This window comes from Oxyura jamaicensis, chromosome Z (genome assembly GCF_011077185.1).
Source record: "Oxyura jamaicensis isolate SHBP4307 breed ruddy duck chromosome Z, BPBGC_Ojam_1.0, whole genome shotgun sequence".
Lineage (NCBI taxonomy): Eukaryota > Metazoa > Chordata > Aves > Anseriformes > Anatidae > Oxyura > Oxyura jamaicensis.
The window spans coordinates 11,806,271-11,828,045 of record NC_048926.1 but is presented as its reverse complement, the minus strand read 5'-3'; the positions used below and the strand labels follow the sequence as shown (position 1 = coordinate 11,828,045).

The 21,775-nt window shown below is 42.9% G+C and overlaps 1 protein-coding gene and 1 long non-coding RNA gene across 3 annotated transcripts in view; both read left to right on the top strand.

Annotated features, from left to right (window-relative positions):
- Positions 1-21,775, top strand: part of LOC118156567 — a 754,908-nt gene that overhangs the window by 391,584 nt on the left and 341,549 nt on the right. The gene's annotated exons all lie outside the window — the stretch shown is intronic.
- The window catches only part of ADAMTS12 (ADAM metallopeptidase with thrombospondin type 1 motif 12), a 171,560-nt gene continuing 157,306 nt past the window's right edge, over positions 7,522-21,775 (top strand). Inside the window, exons 1-2 of one of the 2 annotated variants that reach the window (XM_035310696.1) lie at positions 7,522-7,803; positions 12,570-12,931. In XM_035310696.1, coding sequence (XP_035166587.1) covers positions 7,692-7,803; positions 12,570-12,931 — 474 coding nt within the window. In that variant the 5' untranslated portion in view covers positions 7,522-7,691. Of the gene's footprint in view, positions 7,804-12,569; positions 12,932-21,775 lie in introns of those variants that run through there. The other variant, XM_035310698.1, reaches the window with a different exon arrangement.

Below are 21,775 nucleotides of genomic sequence, written 5' to 3'. Positions count from 1 at the left end.
CCCCCCCCCAAAAAAAAAAAAAAAAAAAAAAAAAAAAAAAAAAAAAAAAAAAAACCCTTGTCCCCCGTCTCCCCCGTCCCGGCTTTACGCGTCCCGCTTGGAGTCCTCGTCTGGGAAAAGTGGGCGGGAAGGGAGCGGGATGCGCGACCCCCAGCCGGGGTGAGGCTCACCAACCCCCCTCCCCCCCCCCCCACACCCCAAGAGGGGGCGGGGGGGTTCGGGTCGTGAAGAGGCCTCTCCCCCCCACCCCCCAACCCTTTCCACCCTCCCCTCTTTCGTAGCAGTCCCGCGGCGCTCTCCTCCGTCCCCAAAAGATCCGACTGCGGGATGGGAACGGGCAAACCGCGGAGCCCCAGAATATCCCGAGCTGGGCATCCTGCCGGTCCCCCTGCCACCCTGGGGGTGCCTGTCCTCGGCTTTCAGGTGCACGGGACCGTGCGGCTGTCCCCAGCCCCGGGGAGGGCAGCGGAGGGTCCCGGCTCCGGTCGCCGCCTGCCCGCAGGGGGCCCCGCAGCGCCGGCAGCCGCCGGGAGCCGCCCGTGCCTCTGTCCCTGGCCGCGATCCCTGCGAGACCCCCGAGGAAACAGAGGCAGGAAGTGGGGAGAGGAACCGGGGCTTTCCTGTCCCCTCCTCCGGGTTTAAATGGACCGAAGCAAGGGCAGGTTTCGAGGGAGAAATGGTTCCTGGGGAGGATTAAGGAAAGGCTTAATAGGTGGCTTGTTTCTCCGTAGCCTCCAAGATGATTTATTTGATGGAAGTTCCTGCATGGACATGGCTGTGTGCCATTTGTTGCCAATGGTCCACTCTTTTCTCTGCTTTCCAGCTGCGGTGACGCTGTGGAAGTGCCAGCCAGCAGCAGTGCTAACGGGGAACGGGGGTAATCAGGAAGTTCTATGCATCATTTCTATGGCACATAAAGAAGGAATAACTGCCTGGAGTCAGCAGTGTAACACCATGGGAAGGCTTTGCCTGCAGAAGACTTACTCTGCTAAGTACATTGGTACCAGAATGAAACAAAATTTTGAAATAAAGTGCTTTCAAAAGGCTGGATACAGAGGGCCTTGCAAGACAGACTTCTGACATTTCCTCCGCACTTTCATCCATGTTATGGAATTCTTTCTAGGCTTTCATGCCTCTTAATCACTGACCAGGGTTGCATCTGGGTATTATTTTCATTAGTAGGACATTAATCTGCATCCTTTAGCCTGTTGAATGGCATCACTTTCTGAAATTCTCTCTTCCTGACTATGTCATGGTTGCAGTGAAACCCAACAGCCCCACTGGTGTGCTGCACAGCGGACCATAAAAGTGCTGGCAGGACAGAAGGTCAAAGATCTTTCTGCACTAGCAGTGCAACTACCATAACAAATAGACACAAGGACAGTGACGGGACAGACAGTGCAGAAGTGGATTTCTCCAGATCGAATTCTGCCCCATTCTGACCACATTGTTGCATGCACACCCAGTTCTAAGCATTTTACTGGGAAAACTGCAGAAACTATGTTTTGCACAAAATATTTTTTTTTACCACATGAATCTTCCCCTGCCCGGTGTATTTTCTTGGTACACTGTAGGCTGCACAGTAATAAAGATGCATCAGGAAGAGAGGGGCACATACATTGCTTTTTTGTTAGCTACCCAGAAAAAGCCACTAAGTGTGAACTGAGGTACCTGGTGGGAATACTGGCAGTGGGTTTTGAAATCAGGGCTGCAGCATGAGATGCTTGTCCAGGTTTTTTGCTTCAGCCACCAGACAGATTTTTCCAGTCTCCAGTGGTTTGTTTTTTTCTTTCGTCAATCTTTACCTCAGAGAAGAAGTTTTAGAGGTAGGTAAAGGAACTTGCTAAAGCTAGATGAATAATAAAAGAAATATTCACTGAATAATTTACTCATCACATCATTAGTACATTTCCGTAGCTGGAAGAATGTTAAAAAAAGTCACCAGATTTTTTGAAAAACTATTGCAAAATTCATCAGATACATTACCTAATTATTATTATTCTGGGAAATGTTATTTTCTGCTTGTTCCATGTCAGTGAAGCAATGCTGCAAAAGACTTGTTGCTAATGTGAAACTTCCTGGAGTCTTCCCTTCATCAAAGTGCCAGTGCAACTCGTGTTACGGGCTCAATCTTTTTGACAACCCTAAAAAACCTGATGGGCATAAGCTTTAGAGGAGTGTTCTGGCGATAACAGGAATACAGGTTTGCTCACTTCTGAAACCTCAAGCAGATCCTTTAGAGTTTTGGGAGAGGCACTTTGGTGTTTATTTAATACTGTGCTAAAAGAATCCATTGGGATAGCTTGGCTTGCTCAATTTCAGATAGTGTCTGTCTACAGAGTAAACTTGGAAGGCTTGCACCAGCTCACACCAACAGCAACCGCCCCCTTGTATCAGCGATAAATGTGCCCCTGCATGCATTTACCAAACTGCATTAATAGTGTTTCAGATAAACATGCCAAATACACATTTGCTGAAAATGATAATTTCCATACAGTTCACCCTGCCCTGGAGGATCCATGCCATTTTTTGCTTCCTTTACAAAGCTCTTACAAAAACAAAGCATCGATTATGATTACAGCAGTGATTGAAGCAGCTGTATGCTGTTCTGAAACTTTTTTAGCAAGGGAGATGGGGTTTTGTTTTCAGTATGACAGTCTCTATTTTATTTTTATTATTTAGCTTAAAGCATGTTTTTGAAATATTGAAATATTAAAATACTTTAAAATATTGAATATATTTGAAATATTGAATATTTTGAAATAGTGAATTATTATTTCAAACACAGAAACATTCCAAATGGGACTATTTCTTAGGGCAAAGTTTTATTTATTTATTTATTTATTTTTCTATTTGACACGTTGAAAAAAAAAAAGACTGGTAATGGTAAAGGTCTTGAATGGATTTCATTACAAAGAGTTATTAATGTGCTACTTAGATGGGCTTGACATTATTCTTAAATGTTACCTTCTTGCCATAGGATTCTGTTTTATGAATAATTCTTTTTATGGCATTTTCTTCTCATTAAAACACTTTTTTTTTTTTTTTTTTTTTTTTTCTTTGAGCAGGAGGCAGTAAGGGAAATAGGAAAAGTGAAAGGACACTTCAGGTTTATTTATTTTCTCAGTGCTAATTTCCAGAGCTAATATGGTCTCATATTGGCTTTTTATGAGCACGTGACTATGATCTCATGATTTTGACTATATTCAGATAGTGAACTGTTACAGTTTGAACTGGGTTTTACAGCTCTACTTTCTACATCCCGACAGTGAAGATTTGGTGCAATTTGGAAGGCTTTCACAGTAATTCTTTTCTTAAAAGTGTAGAAGGAAATGTAAGCAGGTTTTCATTACAAAACCGTGGTTAGATAATACAGTCATCATGACCAGAGGAAAATATCATCAATAAACTTCACAGAATACAGACATGTTCTCCGGAAAGCATTATTTAAACCTAGATATAAATTTTAATTATAAAAAATATAAATCATGTTAACATCCTCTCACCATCTGCTTTCTATGTACATCACTAAGAACATATTTTCCCGACACTAATTTTCATAGAAAGTTAATTTAAAAGTGACCTGTTGCTCCACAAACTTGCTTCAAAATTGCTAATACAGATAGTAAGGTGAAATGAGCTTTTAAGTTTACATGAAAAGGATTGTTTTGTGAATTACCTGACCAATTACAAATAACAACCCAAGTGTGAACACTCATCAGGATTCTGAATGTAAGCATCCCCAAAATCTCATGCAATGGAACCACATAGTACTTTAGAGTTTGCTTCACTCTGTTGTTGTAACCTTTCCACAGACATGCCATAAGTGGAATGTAAGCAGATATTTTTTGCATGAGTAACTTATGAAATTCCAAAAATTTTTAAAGACTAAAACTGAAATGGAAAGTGAGAGATCCAACACTGTTTTCATCTCAATTACCAGACGTTAGCTGGGTGTAAGAGGCTGTGTCTCTAAATTATCATTATTATTATTATTATTATTATTATTTTAAGAAGGTACTCACAAACTTCCTTCTAAACGTGTCTCCAAAAAAAGGAACAGATGCACAATAATTACTCAGCAAACTTTCCACTAGAGTCTTTGGGATTCAGAGCCATTCCCTTTCAGTTCATTTCTCTGCTAATACTTGGTAGTTTTAACAGGACCCACCACATCACATGTGATTTATCTCCTTTACATTTCCTGTCCAAGCAAATTGTTAAGCTGCCTGCACAGTTAACAGATAGCCATGTCCAAATGGTGCTTCACTTTGCGTGTGGCAGAAAGGGATTCATCTTTCTCCAGGGGCATCTTTGTCTTCGGAATGGAGGAGCGACAACCAAGCACGTATTAGACACCTTTTAGATCTTTAAACTGTGGGCAGGAGACTTTCATTCCCAGTGAAGCAGAATTTCTCTCACTGTTGTCAGGTGGGCTTCATTTTTTTTGCAACTCCTTAATATCATATCATGTAATTTATGTTGTAGTTCCTCACCGATCGATAACCACTGCATTTCTGTCCCTCTGCACACGTTTATACAAGTACACAAGTTATCACACACTTTTCTTTTACCGCTGGTCTGCAGGTCTACTTAAGGAAATTTAGAAAGTTTCAGATATGGGTGGTTTGACAATGTCTCTTGATCACAAATCTTTATTTATTTATTTATTTAGTTAGTTAGTTAGTTAGTTAGTTAGTTATTTTCCCCCGATCTCCATTCAATAAACATAGAAGCTTTTTGGTGTTGAGCTGCAGTTACTGAACTGCAATACCTTTGCTGCCACAAGAACACTGCTGATGTGGTGGTGTATTCTTTTCCTTTTTGTAACTGAAGTCAAATTATAAAAATAAAAACAGCCCTTATATTCACAAAAGGTTCCGAAAACTCAGGTTATGACTCTTTTGGAACAGGAGAAAACTAATTAATTCCTTATCATTAGATTTTATCTATTTCTTGTGAATGACTACATGGTTTAATATATAGGTATTTTATTTTCATAGCCCACAAATGCTCTCCTAAATCAGGCCTGCACTGGGAAGACAGAGTGCCATAAAGTCTGTGCATTTAAGTAGCTGGTCTCAGTATGTCTGCAGAGCACGAAAGTGCTTTCTAGTTGTGCCACTGCTTCACATTTTAAGTGTAGGGAACTGTGTTGGCTAGCACTGCTGCAGCTCTTAAGCAGGAATCCTACTGACCTCGGCTTATTCTCTGACACTACACCCAGTGAATCATTTTTTATGTGTGTGTGTGGAAGCTGGCAGAAAGCCCAGGGAATTATAGAGATTTTGGTTCAGATTCCCACAGTTGTTTTTCTCCATTCTGTGTGGCTTTTACATCTATAATTTTTGGTCATTAACAACAACAACAACAACAAAAAATCAAAACAGAACAAAACACCCACATTTCCACAAACCCTCTAGAGTTCCTTAAGCCATTATTTCTTCAACATTTCCTGATTTATTTTTTTTCTTTCTTTCATGTGATGCTGTCTGGAGAAGAGGTATCAGGGAAGAAAGGTTGAGAGAGTTAGTCCAGAATGAGAAACTAGTTTCAGAAAAAAGGCAGAAGGAGAAACATCTCATGCTTCAAGAGAATTATGGGCAATGGGAATTAACTTTTCCTGCTGTGAAGGAAGCCAAGATAGGATCCTGCATAAAATACTAGTTGTCTCACTGCATACACAGTGAACAGCTACCCAAAAGATGACGGGAAGCTGAAGCAAATAAATAGTTACATGCCTCGCACAGAAGGACTGCTTTTCTGATTGCCTTCAAGAAGTTTTCCAAACCAGCAGTTTGTAAAGATATGCCCATCCCTTGAACTTTCATCCCCCCTTTCCAGTGCTCCTCATCTGTTCTGCTCATTTTAACATTTTCCTTTTTATTCTATTTACCATAAATACTTCATATTTATTTAAATTTCAAATTTATTTTAAATATTTTAATTTTTAAACTTCAAGTATTAAAGACATTAAATCAATTTCAGGTCACACTTGGCTTTAAATTAATGCCAGGGATGTACTGATAAAGATCTAAACAAACTGCATCTTCCAGTGTCACTGAAGTGTCTATTGCCCAATATGTGACTAGACTATTCAAAGAATCCTGACAGTAAGCACACCAGGAAACTTGTCATTGTAAAGTGCAAGATAACATTACTCATATGCAAAATATATGGACAGCTGTATCAAGATAAACACCTTGCAATGAACAAATCTTCTTTTGGCAACTATTGTTGGATATCAATATTACACAAAATCACCCTCTTCTTCATAGTTTGTGTCATTCCATTAGCTAGATGAGAGCACATTATGACTCATGAATCAAATATCACTACTCTGTTATAAATATGTTTTATTTCTGGAGCTATCATGTCTCAAGCCTGGGAGAGCCACATTTCTAACTCATTTAGAAATCCTTGGATTTTTAACTCTTTCATGCATTTTCATTCTCTGGAGTTCGAGAGTTCTTCTCAGTTAAGGCAAGATTCTTCCCCTTTGGGAAATCTTGGAAGAACGTCCATCATGAAGCCCACCAGATTGTCATGAAATGACCACAGAAACACAGGGGATGGCCAGTTTTAAGCAGGGGGCTACTGAAGAAACCACCATCAGTCTCTCTATAACTGCCTGAAAGGAAGGTGTGGGGAGCTGGGAGTTGGCCTCTTCTCACAGATAACTGGCGATAGGACTAGACGGAATGGCCTCAAGTAGCACTAAGGGAGGTTTAGGTTGGAAATTGGGAGAAGTTTCTTCTTAGAAAGAGCAGTCAGGCATTGGGACGGGTTGCCAAGGCAGGTGGAGGAGTCACCATCCCTGGGGGTGTTCAAGGAAAGGTTGGATGTGGAGCTTAGGGACAGGGTTTGGTGGGTGGCATTGGTGGTAGGGTGATGGTTAGAGCAGATGATCTTAGTGATTCTATTATTTGATTCTATGACAGCATTGAAATGGTGCCATGTGTGAGCATCTATGGCTACCTGCAGAACAATGCGTGTGGGCTAGTACTGAGGCTGTTTAGTGATCTACGGTGAGGAGTACACAGTGCCCAGCTAAAGGTATAACTGATGAGGTGATTGCAAACTTTATCTACAAAGAACCTGCGGGGTGATGTTTGGAATTAGCCCCAGCACGGTAACACACCCTGAAAGCATCGCAATAACGGGGGGAAGCATCCTGGAGGCCGCGTAATGGCCGCCCAGTGCCAGGGGCCGCACACCCCAGCTGGGCCCTGAGGAGCCTTTGACCTCGGGCGGGTCGACGCCTCGCCTCTTCGGCAGGCAATACCTCGAACACCGGCCTGCCCCGAGCACCTTGCGGTGTGAAGGGAGTCCCGCTGTGGGTCCCCGCTGAGGAGCCAGGGAGGCGAGGCAGAGGAAGGGAGGGCGGAGGGGAGCGGCAGCCCCCGCCTCGCTGCCCGCCCGGTTCGCTCCGCTCCCTTGGGGCGCCTTAACCCCGGCGGCTCCGAGGCGGGGGCTCCCGGCAGCGGCTTCCCGCAGCGTGTCCCTTCCCTTCCCTTCCCTCCCACCCCACCCCGGCCCTCCTTCCTCCGCCGGCAGAAATCAGACACCGGGCCGGCCCCGCGCAGCCCTTCGGGGGAGCGGCGCCGGAGTGCGGGCGGTGCCGGGAGGCCGCCGCTGCCCGGCCATGCCGCGGCCCGGCTGAGGCGTCCCCGGAGCTCGCCGCCCGCACCATGCCATGTGTCCCGCGGAGCCGGGCGGCGAGCGGCTCCTTCTGGCTCCTCGTCCTCCACGTCCCGGCGCTCTGCGGGGCGGGCGGGTCTCCTTTCCCCGACGGGAGGCAAGGTCAGCGGTAGGCGGACGGCGGCAGGGGGAGAGCGAGGGAGGGAGAGAAGGAGGGCGGCCGGGGAGGACTCCCCGCCGGGCAGCCCGGCTCCGGGTTTGCTTCCAGCAGGACCGAGTCGCTGTTTCCCGGTGTAACTCCGTCAGGGGAGACTGATATCCCCGGTGTGTGAGGCTTTGCTGCTGCTACGCTCTGGTGGAGCGTGAGCTCCACGTCCAGTGCTTCTGTGCCTTCCTGCTGCTTTTTGGAAGTCATTAACTTGTGCTCCGTAAAGGCACCGCCAAATCCTTTTCTTTTTTCCTTCCTAGCATCTCTCTAAACACCAGTGTCATTTCTCACTGCTGAACTGAACAGCACAAACTACAAACGGTTGGTGTTACCGGGATGTAAAACAAACTCCTTGAGTTATTCATGTCGTTGAGGACAGCAAGTTAAGGCTCAGGGCTCCCCGTGCTGGAGGAGCCTCCTGCCAACCACTCCCTGCATGTTGGGCTGCTTCTTCAGGTGGCTTAACTTTACTGCACCCTTTCACAGCAGCTGGACGTCCAGCTAGGGAAGTGTAACATAAATTTTATGCTGTTGCCTGTTTAAGGAGCATTCAGAGAAGCTGTTCCCAGGAGAGGAAAATCATGAGTAGCTGGAAGACTCTGCCAAGTGGTTGAAGGCTTGAAAATGTAGGAGGAATTTTTGCTTTCGGAAAACCTTCCCGATCTAATCGACAGCTGTGGTGCAGTCAGTGGGAGAGCCTGAGCACAGAGGAGGAAGTCTTCTGTGCCCCTCAGAGAGAGTGGAAAGGAAAAGTGGTTAAATAAGCTTCTCGGAAAGTGAGCAATAATTATCCTGAAGTTAGTTTACACGGAAAACATTTGGAGTGAATGAATACAATCACTGCGTTTCTGTGACACTTAAAGAGGGACAGGACAGGGATAGCAGTGTTAGCACATACTAACATAGCGCATAGCTGTTTATTTGCCAGGCATTTGGAAATGGATGTAGAATTAATTTCATTTTCTAAGCATAGTATTTCTAAGCTTTGTCTACAGGGACAGTTCAGTTTTTTTTTTTTTTTTTTTTTTTTTTTTTTTTTTTTTTTTTTTTCCTCACAGAGGAAGGCTGAATGCAACGTTAAGTGTAGAACATGGAATGGTCAGGACTAAAACTAGTGTCTAGCACAGCTGTTAAGTGTCAGTCTTCACTCAGCATCCACTGTGAGTGCGGCTGGTCAGAGAGTTAAACATTGCTAAATGTCCAAGGCCTCTTTGAGTGGCTGATCGCCTGGATGGGTCTTTTCAGCTCAGGGGTGTTTTGTGGGCATAGAGCCATTCTTTGGCTCGGGAAGACATCTGACAGTGGTGAGCAACACTGGTGCTTGCCCTCGGGATCATTTGGAAAGAAGCCAAATGGTCTGAGAGGCAGATGCAGATGAACGGCAAGGATGAAGCTGAAACAATGGCAAGTGATGATGTGTCACATTTTAAAGGATTTTTTTCAGAAAAACATGCTTTCCATCTAGAAGGAGTTGTGCACTTCCTGTCACGTGTGACAGATCGTGAATGTTTTTCTCTTTATCCTAGTTTATCCGCTCTGTATACAGCAGTTCTTAATATAGGCAGTACTCTGCCATGTGTTGTGCGTTTGAATCCACACAGGAGTGGAACAGACAGCAGTGGTTTTAAATATTATCAGATGTTTGTCAAGTCACAGAACTGGCAGGGTCTGCAGGGAGGGTTTCTCTAAGGAGCTGAGCAATTCTTGGATTTCTTAAGCAAGCCCCAAGGGCCTGGGGCCTGCTCGCCAACCTTGCTAGTCCATCGGTCCAGAAGGGCCCACGCAAGCACTGTGGTTCCGAGGCAAAGCACATGTGAAGTTACAGCCATGCTTAGGGCGCCAATGCAAGTCAGTGTGCTCAGATTGCAGTTGTGGAAGGCAAAGTGGTGTCCACATTGGAGCTCCAAAGCCTCCCAGGGGAGTCTTCCCTTTCTTGGCATACAAATCCCAAGTAGGGCCACTTGACAGGTAGGGCTTTTGTGGAGAATGAGAAGAACACCCTGCCATGCCAGCCTGCCCCAAGGATCATCTCTGGCACCAAGATACGTTTCCTCCATTCTGTGTTGCTGGCACTAAGTTTTATGGTACCCTATAGTGTTTTAATGTGTATTAATTGCTACTGTAGGATGATTGAGGAAGTCAATATTGATGAACACAACCATTATTCTTGTGCAGAGAGACTGCATGTGTTAAGTTATTCTCTCTGTTGCCACTTCCTTTTTGCTAAGTGCTCTTCTTTCCTAGGAAAGCAGAAAGGTATTATCAAAATTGTACCTCCTGTCTTGGTTTCAAACTCTCATCTCCAGCTAGAAAGGTCAAGTGGTATGTTAGGCTTAAATGGAGCTCAGTTAATTCTTTTAATATTGATGGGATTGCCTTTGCTAATATTGATAATGATAACTTGCAGAAATATCTTTAGCCTCATCTTGTTAAACTTCATTGTGTTGTAATCTTATTCCCTCCGGTCTTTTGCAGACTTTTTAATAATTCATTTCTGCAGTTATATTACAGTATAATATTATTTCAGCATAATTCCACTCTCCAGTGACTAACATTTAGAAATGAGTACTGAAAGGGTGGGTGGAAGAAGTTAGACTTCTCTGCTTTGATAATCTTGGTGTCACCAGATGCTTAAGCACTGTTTTCAGTTTTACCAATGATGTCTAAATTGCCTTAACCACTACATACTAATTACTGTAATGCTCAAATAAAAAACTTCCTCAAATAATTTGAAGTCCAAAACCGCAAGCCTTTGGTCTTGCTTGGACTTTAACACTTAAGCCATAACAAATTAGGCTCAGGACATCAAGCAAAGTTGTATTGCCTGGTGGAAAGTAAGATTTCCTTCAGGGTTTTAATTAGGTTGTTCCATAAAATGGGCTGAAAAATGGGGAAATGAGGGCCTGGTCTATCAGCGTTCTCTGTAACCCAGCCTTTGCTAGAATAGTATATGACATGGAGGGAAATACCCAGAAGTTTTGTAATGCAGCTTCTGCAGGTAAGATGTTTCTGGGGGATTTCTCCTCTAGAGAGGAGAGGTGTCCTCTGGAGAGGTTTCACCCTAAACTTTGAGGAAGGGAGGGCCTCAGTGTAGCTTCTGCTGCTTAATTGTCAGGCAGCAGGCGCTTGCTGTGCTGTCAACAGGTTGTGTAAACTCCAGACAGAGTGCGTGGATGGAGTTTTCAACCTCTCAGTCCCCAGCATGCTGATGTGGACAAGGGCAGGAGGCATCTCTCAGTATTTGTGGTAGGTGTGAGTCTTCCTCTTGGCAAGACCTGCAGCTGTGGAGATCTAAGAGCCCACTGCTGCAGGTTATCCTGTGAGGGTACAGATTCATTGTAGGCTGCTGGGAAGACTTGCATACAAAGAAATCTATCGTATAGGAGAGTGGTAAGCTTCCTTCTGAAATAAAAGATGCTGTTGAGACAAGGGCAAATTGCTCATGCAGTTTAGTTTATGTGCTGGGAAGTGTGGTGTGTGTTTGTTTGTTTGTTTGTTTTGACTGGGACTGTTTCACTGCACGTGTCTGTAGTGCCCGCGGCCTGAGGACACACAAGCAGTAATGTCCCATACTGCAGCTGATGGGAATGAAGGAGCTATGTTCCTCCCCAGAGGCGATGAATCCAGACATATAATGTGTCTGGGCATGATTTATCCTGTGTGTCTTTGAAGGTGCAGTCAGTGGAGAGAGAAGTGTGTCTAGAAGGATTGTCTTATCAGTATTAGGGAGGAGTAAATTGCTCTGAAAGCTTATGGAGCAGGTTAATTCCTTTGTTAACCAGCTTAATTAATGAATGAGATGTAATCACTTCATGTATAAGTACCTGATGCTTTGGGAATAAAGAACAGCCCTAGGAAAGGAGGAATTGAAATGACGTGTATCCTCACACTTCTTTTGATGAAATATGTTCAGTCTATGATTTCTTGGGCTGAAATCAAGTATGCCAGCTGAAGATCTGGCCTTTAGGTTATGAGTTCTTAGGGCTGTGTTTTACATGGGTTTGTTATTTGCTTGAGGCTTTTGAGTTTTACACTAGTTTTTAAAAAAATGAATCAGTGACAGGTGTTCTGTGGCAAGAGACAAGAATGCCAGCAATGCTTTAATTCCTTGGTAGATCCTAATTTCTTCCTCTTCTAGATTCTGACAAGGTGTCCAATCTTATCCCTGTTGGAAATCATTATGCAAAACGGTACACTTACTTTATTCTCTTTAAAAACCACTCTTTAAAACTCCCTCTGCTGCAGCATCTGCTAAAGCTGTTGCTACTGATGTGCTGTTGCTGCAGCCCACCAAGCTGCTTAGAAGTATTTTCTTTCATCTTCCTGTGTGTATTTGTAAGGCTCTGTCTCCTCCTTCAGGTGATCAACTTTCTGAATGTGTGGGGATCTTCTCCTTGATCAGAGCCTAGTGGGCTTAGGTTGAAAGACAATGTTGCTAGCTCTTGTGGGTTTGGGAATGGGGAGAGTCAATACTTCATTTGCATGATGACAAAATAATCATAAAAGAGAATGTTCAAATTCTAAAATGTGTTATGATTGGAGAGTACAAAGCCCAAGTAAGGACTGTATTGCAAAGTAGTCTGTGTGTTGTCTGCCATTGTGCCCGTAGGATTGTGTGGTGAATTGCTGTCACTCTCAAGTTTTCCTTTAAATCACACAGCCTCTGAACAGGCTAGCACTTACCCTAGTTTTGCTTCTTTTTTTTTCCCCTTCCTCTCAGAGCAATTTATCAAGACACTGCAAGAGTACCACGTGGTTGAACCAGCAAGAGTAGATGCAAGCGGGCATTTTGTTTCTTTTAATTTACACCACCACATCTCAAACACGAAGAAGAAGAGAGATCTCAGCAAAAAAGAAAATGCGGTGTATTATAAAATTAACCACAAGGAGAAGGGTCTGTTTTTCAACTTGACTGCCCACATGGGATTTCTTTCCCACAACTACATAGTAGAGAAGAGACGTGGCAACCATACTAGCGCAAAGATTGCAACGCACTCAGGCGTTCATTGCCACTTCATTGGCACAGTATTGCAGCCAGGTTCTGGGAGCGGGACAGCAGCAATCAGCACATGCAGCGGCCTGGTAAGTGGCATGACATTTACAGGGGTTCTCAGCTAATTTTGGTGTTATTAGAGCTGGAACATTTGTATATGAGTGTGTGTGCTAAGAAATGGGTTGTGCCAATCTAATACTTTACTGACACAGTTCTCTAAAAGAAATGATTTATTATTATGGGTGTAATTTGGAATTTTGGAAGAGAGAATCAGTAGGTCAAAAGTTGGATCTGAGGCTGTTTGGGGTTTACGTTTGACTAGGGTTTTACTAGTGTTTTGTTTTGTTTTTGTTTTTGTTTTTTTCCTCTCTGATTTTTTTTGTCCCTCTGATGCTCTGGACTCTTTAGCTTATGGCTTGAAGCCATTCAAATATATAGTCACTGTTTTGATCCTGTTAGTAGTTGGAGTGCTTTTGCTGCATGTCTGGATGTGACTTTCTGCTTTGGTTTCTTCTAAAGGGAATATAGCTCAGGTACACTGAAACTGTTTTGCAAACCACTCCAGCAGGTGGTAGGTGGGGACAGCTGGAAGACATGTTTCAGAACTGCTCTGTAACTTCAGAAATAAATGCTAGGGTAGACGCAACCTTAGCCAGAGCTTTAAATTTAAGCCTGAATCACATGTAGGCATCCTTCATTCAAAGGAGTACTTTCAAGGCTGGAGCTTGAAGTCTTACATTTGTCAATAGCCTGTGGTTCAGACTGAGAGAAGCAGGTGGAAACCTTATTTTTGCTGTGCTTTGTTCTTTATCACTACTGTTGCTCAGGTTTCTAGTTCTAGAGAATAAGGCTGGATATATCTTGTCAGGGAGGGAAGGAAGAGGCAAAAGTGCCTGGACATGAAGAAAGTGATGGTTTTGGGAGCTTTGTAAAATGTCACACTATCTGTGAGAGATAAAATGCAAAGGGCTTGTGGAGTATGCAGACAGAGGTGATGAAGTATGTGCAGCCAGTGTGTGCTTTGGTGCCTTAATCCTTGTGTGACAAATAATAGCAGTTTAAAGTGCGTAGAGCAGCACATTGACACCTCTTGGCCAACACATCTCAGTCTGCAACAGGCTAGGGAATGAGCGTTCACTTTTGAGCCTGAACTCAACAAGGTAACTGTAGAGTACATCTGCCAACCTGTCTATATCCAAGTGAGTTCCTTGCTGTTGAGAAGCATGAAGCTTTCAGAAGCTTTGGGAACTTTGGGTTTCGTAAATAGCCTCACAGCATATGAAAAGTAACATGAAGACAGGTCTGATGGAGATGAATTTGGAAACTCTGGAGTATCACGCAAGCGCTGGCAACACTTTTGGCGTACTGCCTGGAGAAGTAGACCTTTACTTGAGAGCAGAAGCTTCAGTTCCACAGGGATGAATATCGGGGATCTTCTTGGAAATTCTTCCACTGGGCACCAGGTTATGAAAACTTCCCTGAAAGACCTTATGTTCATAGAGGGTCTGTAAAGAAAAGATGGTATAATAATACAAGTAGTTTCTTGGATTGATTTGTTGTGTGCTTTGCCAAAACAGTTTGTTTAGTTTTTATTAGGATGAGAACGTGAAAATGAGATGGTAGAGCTTCATTATGCCTTCTGATGTGTTTAGCCCACAACAACAATTAAAAAAAATAATTTACCAAATTACATAATAAATCAACCTGGTAATATGTTTCAAAGTGACCCTTTGATTTAAGTTACAAACTTTTTGAGGTTTACTTTGATTTGGGGGCCTTTGAACGAAGTTTGCTGGAAGAAAAGCCTGGGGATTATTTCTTTTTGACAAAACACCTGTACCAGACAAATACAGTCTCATTTTTTTTTTCAGAGATGAAACCTTGAAAATACAGAATCATTAATTCAGGTTGAAAGGGGCCTCGGGGAAAAAATATGATGACTTTGGAATGATGTATGAAGTCTAATTCACTGTTATGAAGAGGTTGTAGTAGGAGTTGGGTATGAATCTTAATAACTGCAACCGCCACAAGCTTGGAAAGGTGGCTTAACTTGCCTTTCCTCTGAAAGCTCTTCAAAAGAACCAGTGTCAATAAAAACATCTGTTAATTAATAGTTTTGTCAGTGTTGAGAAATACAATCTGATTTTCAGGACGAAAACCTGAGGTTTCCAAGACTGTTTGTAGTTGTGTGCTGCTTCCTGAGCTAATGAGTAAATTATTTCCATCCTGGAGATCCCCGTTTTTTTGCTCTTTAGCACTATCCGTATTTCTGTTTCTGTTCTTTCTTCTTCCTGGGATGTATTGTGTTTCTCCATTGAAAATATTTTTTTTATTTTGTCGTAAAGATCATTCTGACACAGCACGGGAAGTATAGAAAACATAGAAATGGTTTTATATTTCCCGTTTGTTTTTAGCATCATAGAATACCCGAGTTGGAAGGGATCCACTTGGCTCATTGAGTCCAACTCCTTGGTCCCAAAAATCAGACCATATTTCTGAGAGCGTTGTCCAAATGCTTCTTGAACTCCAGCAGCTTGGTGCTGTGACCACATCCCTGGGGAGCCTGTCCCAGTGCCCGACCACCCTCTGGGTGCAGAACCTCTCCCTAACCCCCAGCCTGACCCTCCCCTGTCCCAGCTCCATGCCGTTCCCTCGGGTCCTGTCGCTGTCCCCAGAGAGCAGAGCTCAGCGCCTGCCCCTCCGCTCCCCTCGTGAGGGAGCTGCAGGCCGCCATGAGGCCTCCCCTCAGCCTGCTCTGCTCTGCGCTGAACAAACCCAGGGACCTCAGCCGCTTCACATGTGTCTTTCCCTCTGGACCCTTCACCGTCTTTGTAGCCCGCCTTTGGATACTCTCTAACAGCTTTATGTCCTTTATGTATTGTGGCACCCAAGGCTGCACACAGTACTGGAGGTGAGGCCACACCATTGCAGAGCAGAGCAGGACAATCCCTTCCCCTCACTGACTAGCAGTGCTGTGCCTGATGCATCTCAGGGTACAGTTGGCCCTCCTGGCTGCCAGATCACACTGCTGGCTCATGTTCAACTTGCTGTTGACCAGAACCCCCAGATCCCTTTCTGTGGGGTTAATCTCCAGCCTCTCATTCCTCAGTCTGTATGTATAGCCAGGGTTGCCCCGTTGCAGGTGTGGAATTTAGTACTTGCTATTTATTTTGGGTTAGATAGAGGAGGAAACCCTGAAGGGAAGGTCACTGCTGGAACACCAGAAATGGATCAAACTGTGGCACTTGGGAGAGCAGATGTGAAATCTCTCGGCTACAGGAGAGTTTCCAAGAGGAAGTGAGGGGAGGAAATGTTTTAGTTCTTGTCTCTCTGTGGAAATAATATTTGGACTTGTCTTGGCAGGCTGTATAGGGCACACTTCTAATAATGCTCCACGTTTCCACAGTGCCTTTCAGGCAAAAGATTATCATGAGCTTTTCCAAACAGTAATGCCTTGATTCTCAATCGTGTATTAGTCCTGAGCTCCCTTGCGTAGCTGCTAAGGCATGTGTGAGGCTGTCCCTTCAGTGGGGCTGGGAGGGGACAAATTTCAGAAGTTGAATGAAACAAATATCCTTAGTTTATGCTCTGAGTAGAAGATTAGTAGCTCTTCCAGAAGAGCTGGGAAGCTAACTTTTCTCTGAGCATCTATATCCTCTTCATTAGAATAAGGCCCTGTTTTACTCATCAGGAACACAGACGTTGTTTATAGCACTTTCAGATGGCGGAGCATCATTAAGGGTTTGTTTCCTTTACACTTATTTATAGTGTAGAGCTGTCAACAGACAGTTGCAGTTGGACTTCTGGTAGTGTTTTTATCTTCAAAGACTATTTAAACATTAGCATGGAAATAGAAGAGCAGTGGAAGACCATTAGTATGGAAATAAAGAATGATCTGTACACTTGTATCTGGTAAGCTCGTGGTGACATTTCCATACAGGTCATGCTTTAGCTCTCTCCAGCTGGTCAGAAGCTTGCCCCTATCCTGATGGACATCAGTGTTTACCAGAAGTGCTGCTGTTGTTTGCTGCCCAGGTAACAGCAACGCAGTACACAATCATGAAGTACTGTTTGCTTATTTATTCCTCCTCCCACCTCCCCCCTGCCTCCCCCAAATCAAGCCACTGCAGAACACTGCTGTTTCTTGGCAGTGACAGGCAGGCAGGCCAGACCTGTTGGCTGGTCCATATGCTATCAGTCTGTAGAAAACTGGGTCAAGTCTGCTGTGTGTGCCCAGGATTTTTTAAGATTTTTGCTGTCTGTGAACACTTGCTTGCTGGCTGTATGACAGCTTTTCTTTATACGGCAGCTGGTGGAAGATGTACCAAGTGGGACCTTTCCACACAGATCAATGCCTGCACTGGCACTTGTGGCAAGCTTCTCTTTGAAAAGAATGATGATGTTGAATTCTACTCAAGTGTAACCATTCTCCTTTTTGCAGGATAGCACTTTTAAGTATTACCCATTGTATGAGACCTAAGAATGAGCTCTGATACTTATGGAATGCCACCTGTCCTCTTAACCTGGTCCACTCAAGAATGACTTTTGTTGCAGGCTCGCTTCACTTTTGGGAAACTCAGCATAATCACTGTTCTCCTGCTACATCCCAAGATACTTTTCTGCTTAGTGTGAGATAACTTTTCCATGCTGAACCATGTGTTGTCTCATGATCTGTCTCAGGCTGAAAAGTTCTGTGCAGGTACCATAACAGTGCTTCATTAGTAATGTGCTCTATGAGAGTAATTTAATAGTACTGTTCTAGACTTTATTGTGGACGTGGAAAGCAAGCATCATGTCATCAGACTATGCAAAGCTAGTGCTTTCCTTAGACAAGGTTAGGGGCTAAAGGAAACTTTACTTGAAAACAGTTTTATGCTATTTTATTCTAGAGCAATAGAAGGATAAAACACATCACTAAGTGGTAATAGGGGTTCATGTCTGCTTCTACAACTTCCAGCATGTGAGGTCTGAAAAACCTGTTAACTTGTTATTGAAGATAGCCACTACAGTCCTGCAAAACTCCTGTCCTGCATAACTTACTCCTCTAGCCCAGAAAAACGGCCGTGTTTTTGTATTGCCCTATGGCATAGCTGTGACCAATAATATTGTTTCTCTTCAAATGCAAGTAGATTTTGATTATCACAAGTGGGTAAGTACTTGAGAATGCAGAAGTACACTTAAAAAGGCTATATTTCTCTTTTCCTTAAGTTGCCCTTATGACCATCTGAAATTGGATTCAGCACTGTTCCATGATGGGAAACTGTACAGATCCAGAATGTGTCAGGACAAGCATGCAGGTTTAGTGGCTCTTACCTTAAGAGGTACTGATGACAGTGAATTGGAGTGTATTCCTGCTGTGCTACCTCAATAGGTGAACTCAATTCTTGGAACAAGTGTCTCCTTATTCATGTCAGTGATATCTCCACAGTATCCTCTTCTGGTTTGTCTAGCCAGCGATAATCTGCTGGAACCAAAGTGTAGGAATGACCCGTCTGAGGAATGACAGGCATGAAAGCAAGTGCCTACCTTTCCCCTGGGGATGGGAATTTCTTCGTGGTTGGATATAGTGGAACTGCCAAAGTCTAATCGTTGTGACTTGCCTCCTTCTGTCACTTCTACAGAAGGAACAACCTGCTCAGTAACTCTGTTGTACTTGCTGTACATTTCTTCTCTCAGGCAGTAGTATGGAAAATGCTGTAAGCAGAAAAATAATACACTGAAAGTAAATCCACTGTTCCCTGGGCATCTGTTCTATGTCATGCTTTGTTTGCCATTTTTCTCCATATAATAATAAATATTTGGATATTCTCTTTGCTTGACCTGTGTGTGTGGTTTTATTTTCTCTGAAGAGCAAGAAAAGGTAGGGTCTATGAGGGTGGTGCTTTTTTTTGTGTTGTTAAACAGATTAATCATTCAAACTTTGAATAGCACTTGCTGCAGTACTTTACTTTATCCATCCCTTTTCTTTGTGTTTGAAATCCAACTTTATCCATCTGCCAGCTCCCTTCCCCCAGTCTATTGTCAGCAAAAATACTCTAATTGACAGGTCAAATGAATCTCATCAGTGATCTCAGTACTTGAGAATCCGGCTGTGTCGGTGGCTCCTGGGCTTGGCCTTGTCACCTTTGACCATTGTGAAGTTGCTAGCCCAGAAGCTGGGCTTGGCTGCAGTTTTTATAACGTTACACATCAGTGGAATTGTCATTAATTGGATATGTTAAAGTAGGAATTAGTTGATAGTAACTACCCTGAATGATGTACTCAGGATTAGACTGCCTTGCTACTTCAAAATAACTATTTTTTGACCGTACAAAAGATAGACATTTCTTATAAGGTATTAAGAAATCTTATTCTTTTGTTTAATTCTGTGGTTACTTGCTAATTGCTCTGGAATATTGCTAGAAGGCAGAGCTACCCAGTCACATTTCCAGTTGCCATCAGTCTTTTTAATGAATTGTCTCTGTGTGCATTTTTGTATTCTTCTCGCCCCTCAAAAATCTCCACTGGTGATTTCATGTGTAGTGTGTTTTTTATATATATAAAAGCTTCAAAACTTTTCATTCACTCAGAGAAACCTGTGGGAGTGTGACTTCAGTCTAAGGGGTTCAGAACCCAGAATTAAAAAATATACATAACATGTATTTCAGCTTGATTGTGTAGTAGGGTTTGTAAGACAGTCTGTTCTTTGTTTTTTTCTAGTGCCTTTGAATGTTGTTGGTGAAACTCTGCCCAATCTGAGAGAGAAATGGACATGCCAAAGATATTAAGTTATTACTGATTTTGCAGAGAAAGGTGGGATCTCCTAATCAGAGAAGTGATGAACATATACAGGTGCAACTATGACATGGTACTGGGTAGGATGCAATACTACTTCTGGCATTGAGGATTGCTGAAGGAAGAGATTCCAGAGAGACTGGAGAAAAAAAGCTCTAAGTGAGGAAATGGAGCATGTGGGAAGCAAATCAGGGGAGAAAACAGGTTTTGATTAGTTCTGCTGTCCATAAAACTTTTTTTTTTTTTTTTTTTTTTTTCTTTAATTCATTTTCATGATTCTGAAAGCAAGGGTCCAGCTTGGGGATTAACAGAATTGTTTTCCCTGGTTGCCATATTAACAGTGTGCTGTACCTGCTGCCCATCACAGCACATCCTTTGTATGTAATTATTAACGATGAGCGTAAGAGGGGAAGAGCTCATGCTTTGCTACATACCCAGTGATGCATATAATGTGACATTAATAGGGACAAATCTCGCCAATTGTATGCCTTTTTTTTTTTTTTTTTTCTAGCTGTTTAAAAAAAATACCAAGAAAAGCCTGTCTTGCTCCTGTTCTGAGCAGACAAACAATGGCCATAAGTTAAGTGGTAGACAGCAGTGGGTGTTGTAAACGCCAGACTGAAATACCCTGTGCCTGCTGCTTTCAGTTAGAGGATAGATGGGCTGCTGATACTTCTACAGCAGCTCTGTGATCCTGGCTTCCAGCCACAGCTGGAAGTTGCAGAGGGGTTAAACTGTAGCTAAAGCTTATGGGCTAAGATGCACACTTCTGTGTTAGGGAGACTTCAGTGCTGTCATATCTTCAGGGTATTATCAAACTAAGCCCAAATATGTTGTTTTTTTCTAGAAGCTGAGGTTTATCAAAGGACTTTCCCAAACCACTTGTAAATTGAGATAAAATTCTAGTAGCTACTAATTTACGGGGATACTTAGGTACTTTATGCACACACTGGCTCCAGGGTGTGCTCTGGAGAAAGACTGATCTGAAATTGCAAGCTTTAAAAATAACCAATTAACTAGTGGTAATAATGAACTGGTCTTGTTGGCTAAGCAGTGGCAATGTTTAGACACATCCATTGTGTGTTCCAGGTAGCTCCAACAACAAGTCCCTAGTAAAACTGTTTAGGCTTATTGATGCCTGGAAATCCAAAAAAATAGATCTATATCCGTTGTATTTATAACTCGTGCTAAGGCTTATGCAGATGTATTTTTTTCCCCAAATATAAATATGTATGTATATATTTATAACACTGCTCAATTAGAACTCGAATATCTGTTTATTTTGATGCAACATTGACTAGATTAGTTTCCTTGTCTAGAACCATCATGGAGCAAATCTGACTGAGACCATAAGAATGGAGTCTGTGGGTAGGGCAGAGGTCTATTTTACCCAGAATCCTATGTCCAATGATGTCTGCAGATAAATATCTAAGGAGGGGTAAGAATAGGGTATTAAGACATCTCCCTTGCATTTTGGCTTCTGTGAAGCTTTTTGATATGAACTTTATTGGATGTTTTCTGTATTGAATCTCTTAACAGATTAATCTTTCACATACTTTCTTGGGCTCCCCAGAGTCTCTTGGTGCTAGAGACGTGGATCTTTACTATGAATTTTAACACTTAAAAGAAGCTACATCTAAATCCATTTCATTTTTAACTAGCTTTCTGTCAGCTTCTTTTTGATGCTTCCTGAAGTTACTGTCTTGGAGGAGACAATGAACGGTCGATCATTGATCATGGTGTTTGAGATGCTTTTATTCAGTTTCATGGTATAGTCTATGTTACCTTTTTCCTTTTTGTTTCCTAGTGTTTCAGAACACCTGATACTGCCTTTTTATTATTATTATTATTTTATTTTTTTCTTTGGCAGCCGTTAGGCTGTTATATACAAGTTTCTTTTCTTTTTCCATGAAGATACCAGCTCAAGTTCTTGTTTCTCCAGAGCAACAGACAGGTCAGAGCCCATCACTTAATGCACAAAGATTGGGGCTGTTTCTCTGCTGCTTTTCCTCCTTTGCTATGCCATGATGTATCGCTTTTCATTAATCTGCAGTGAATTCTTTCTTACCTTTGTGCTCAGCCTCCTCAGTGAATTGTCGTAAATGAGCATTGCCTCCCACACAGCCATATCTGCAACTACTTACTGTAATTGTAGGAAT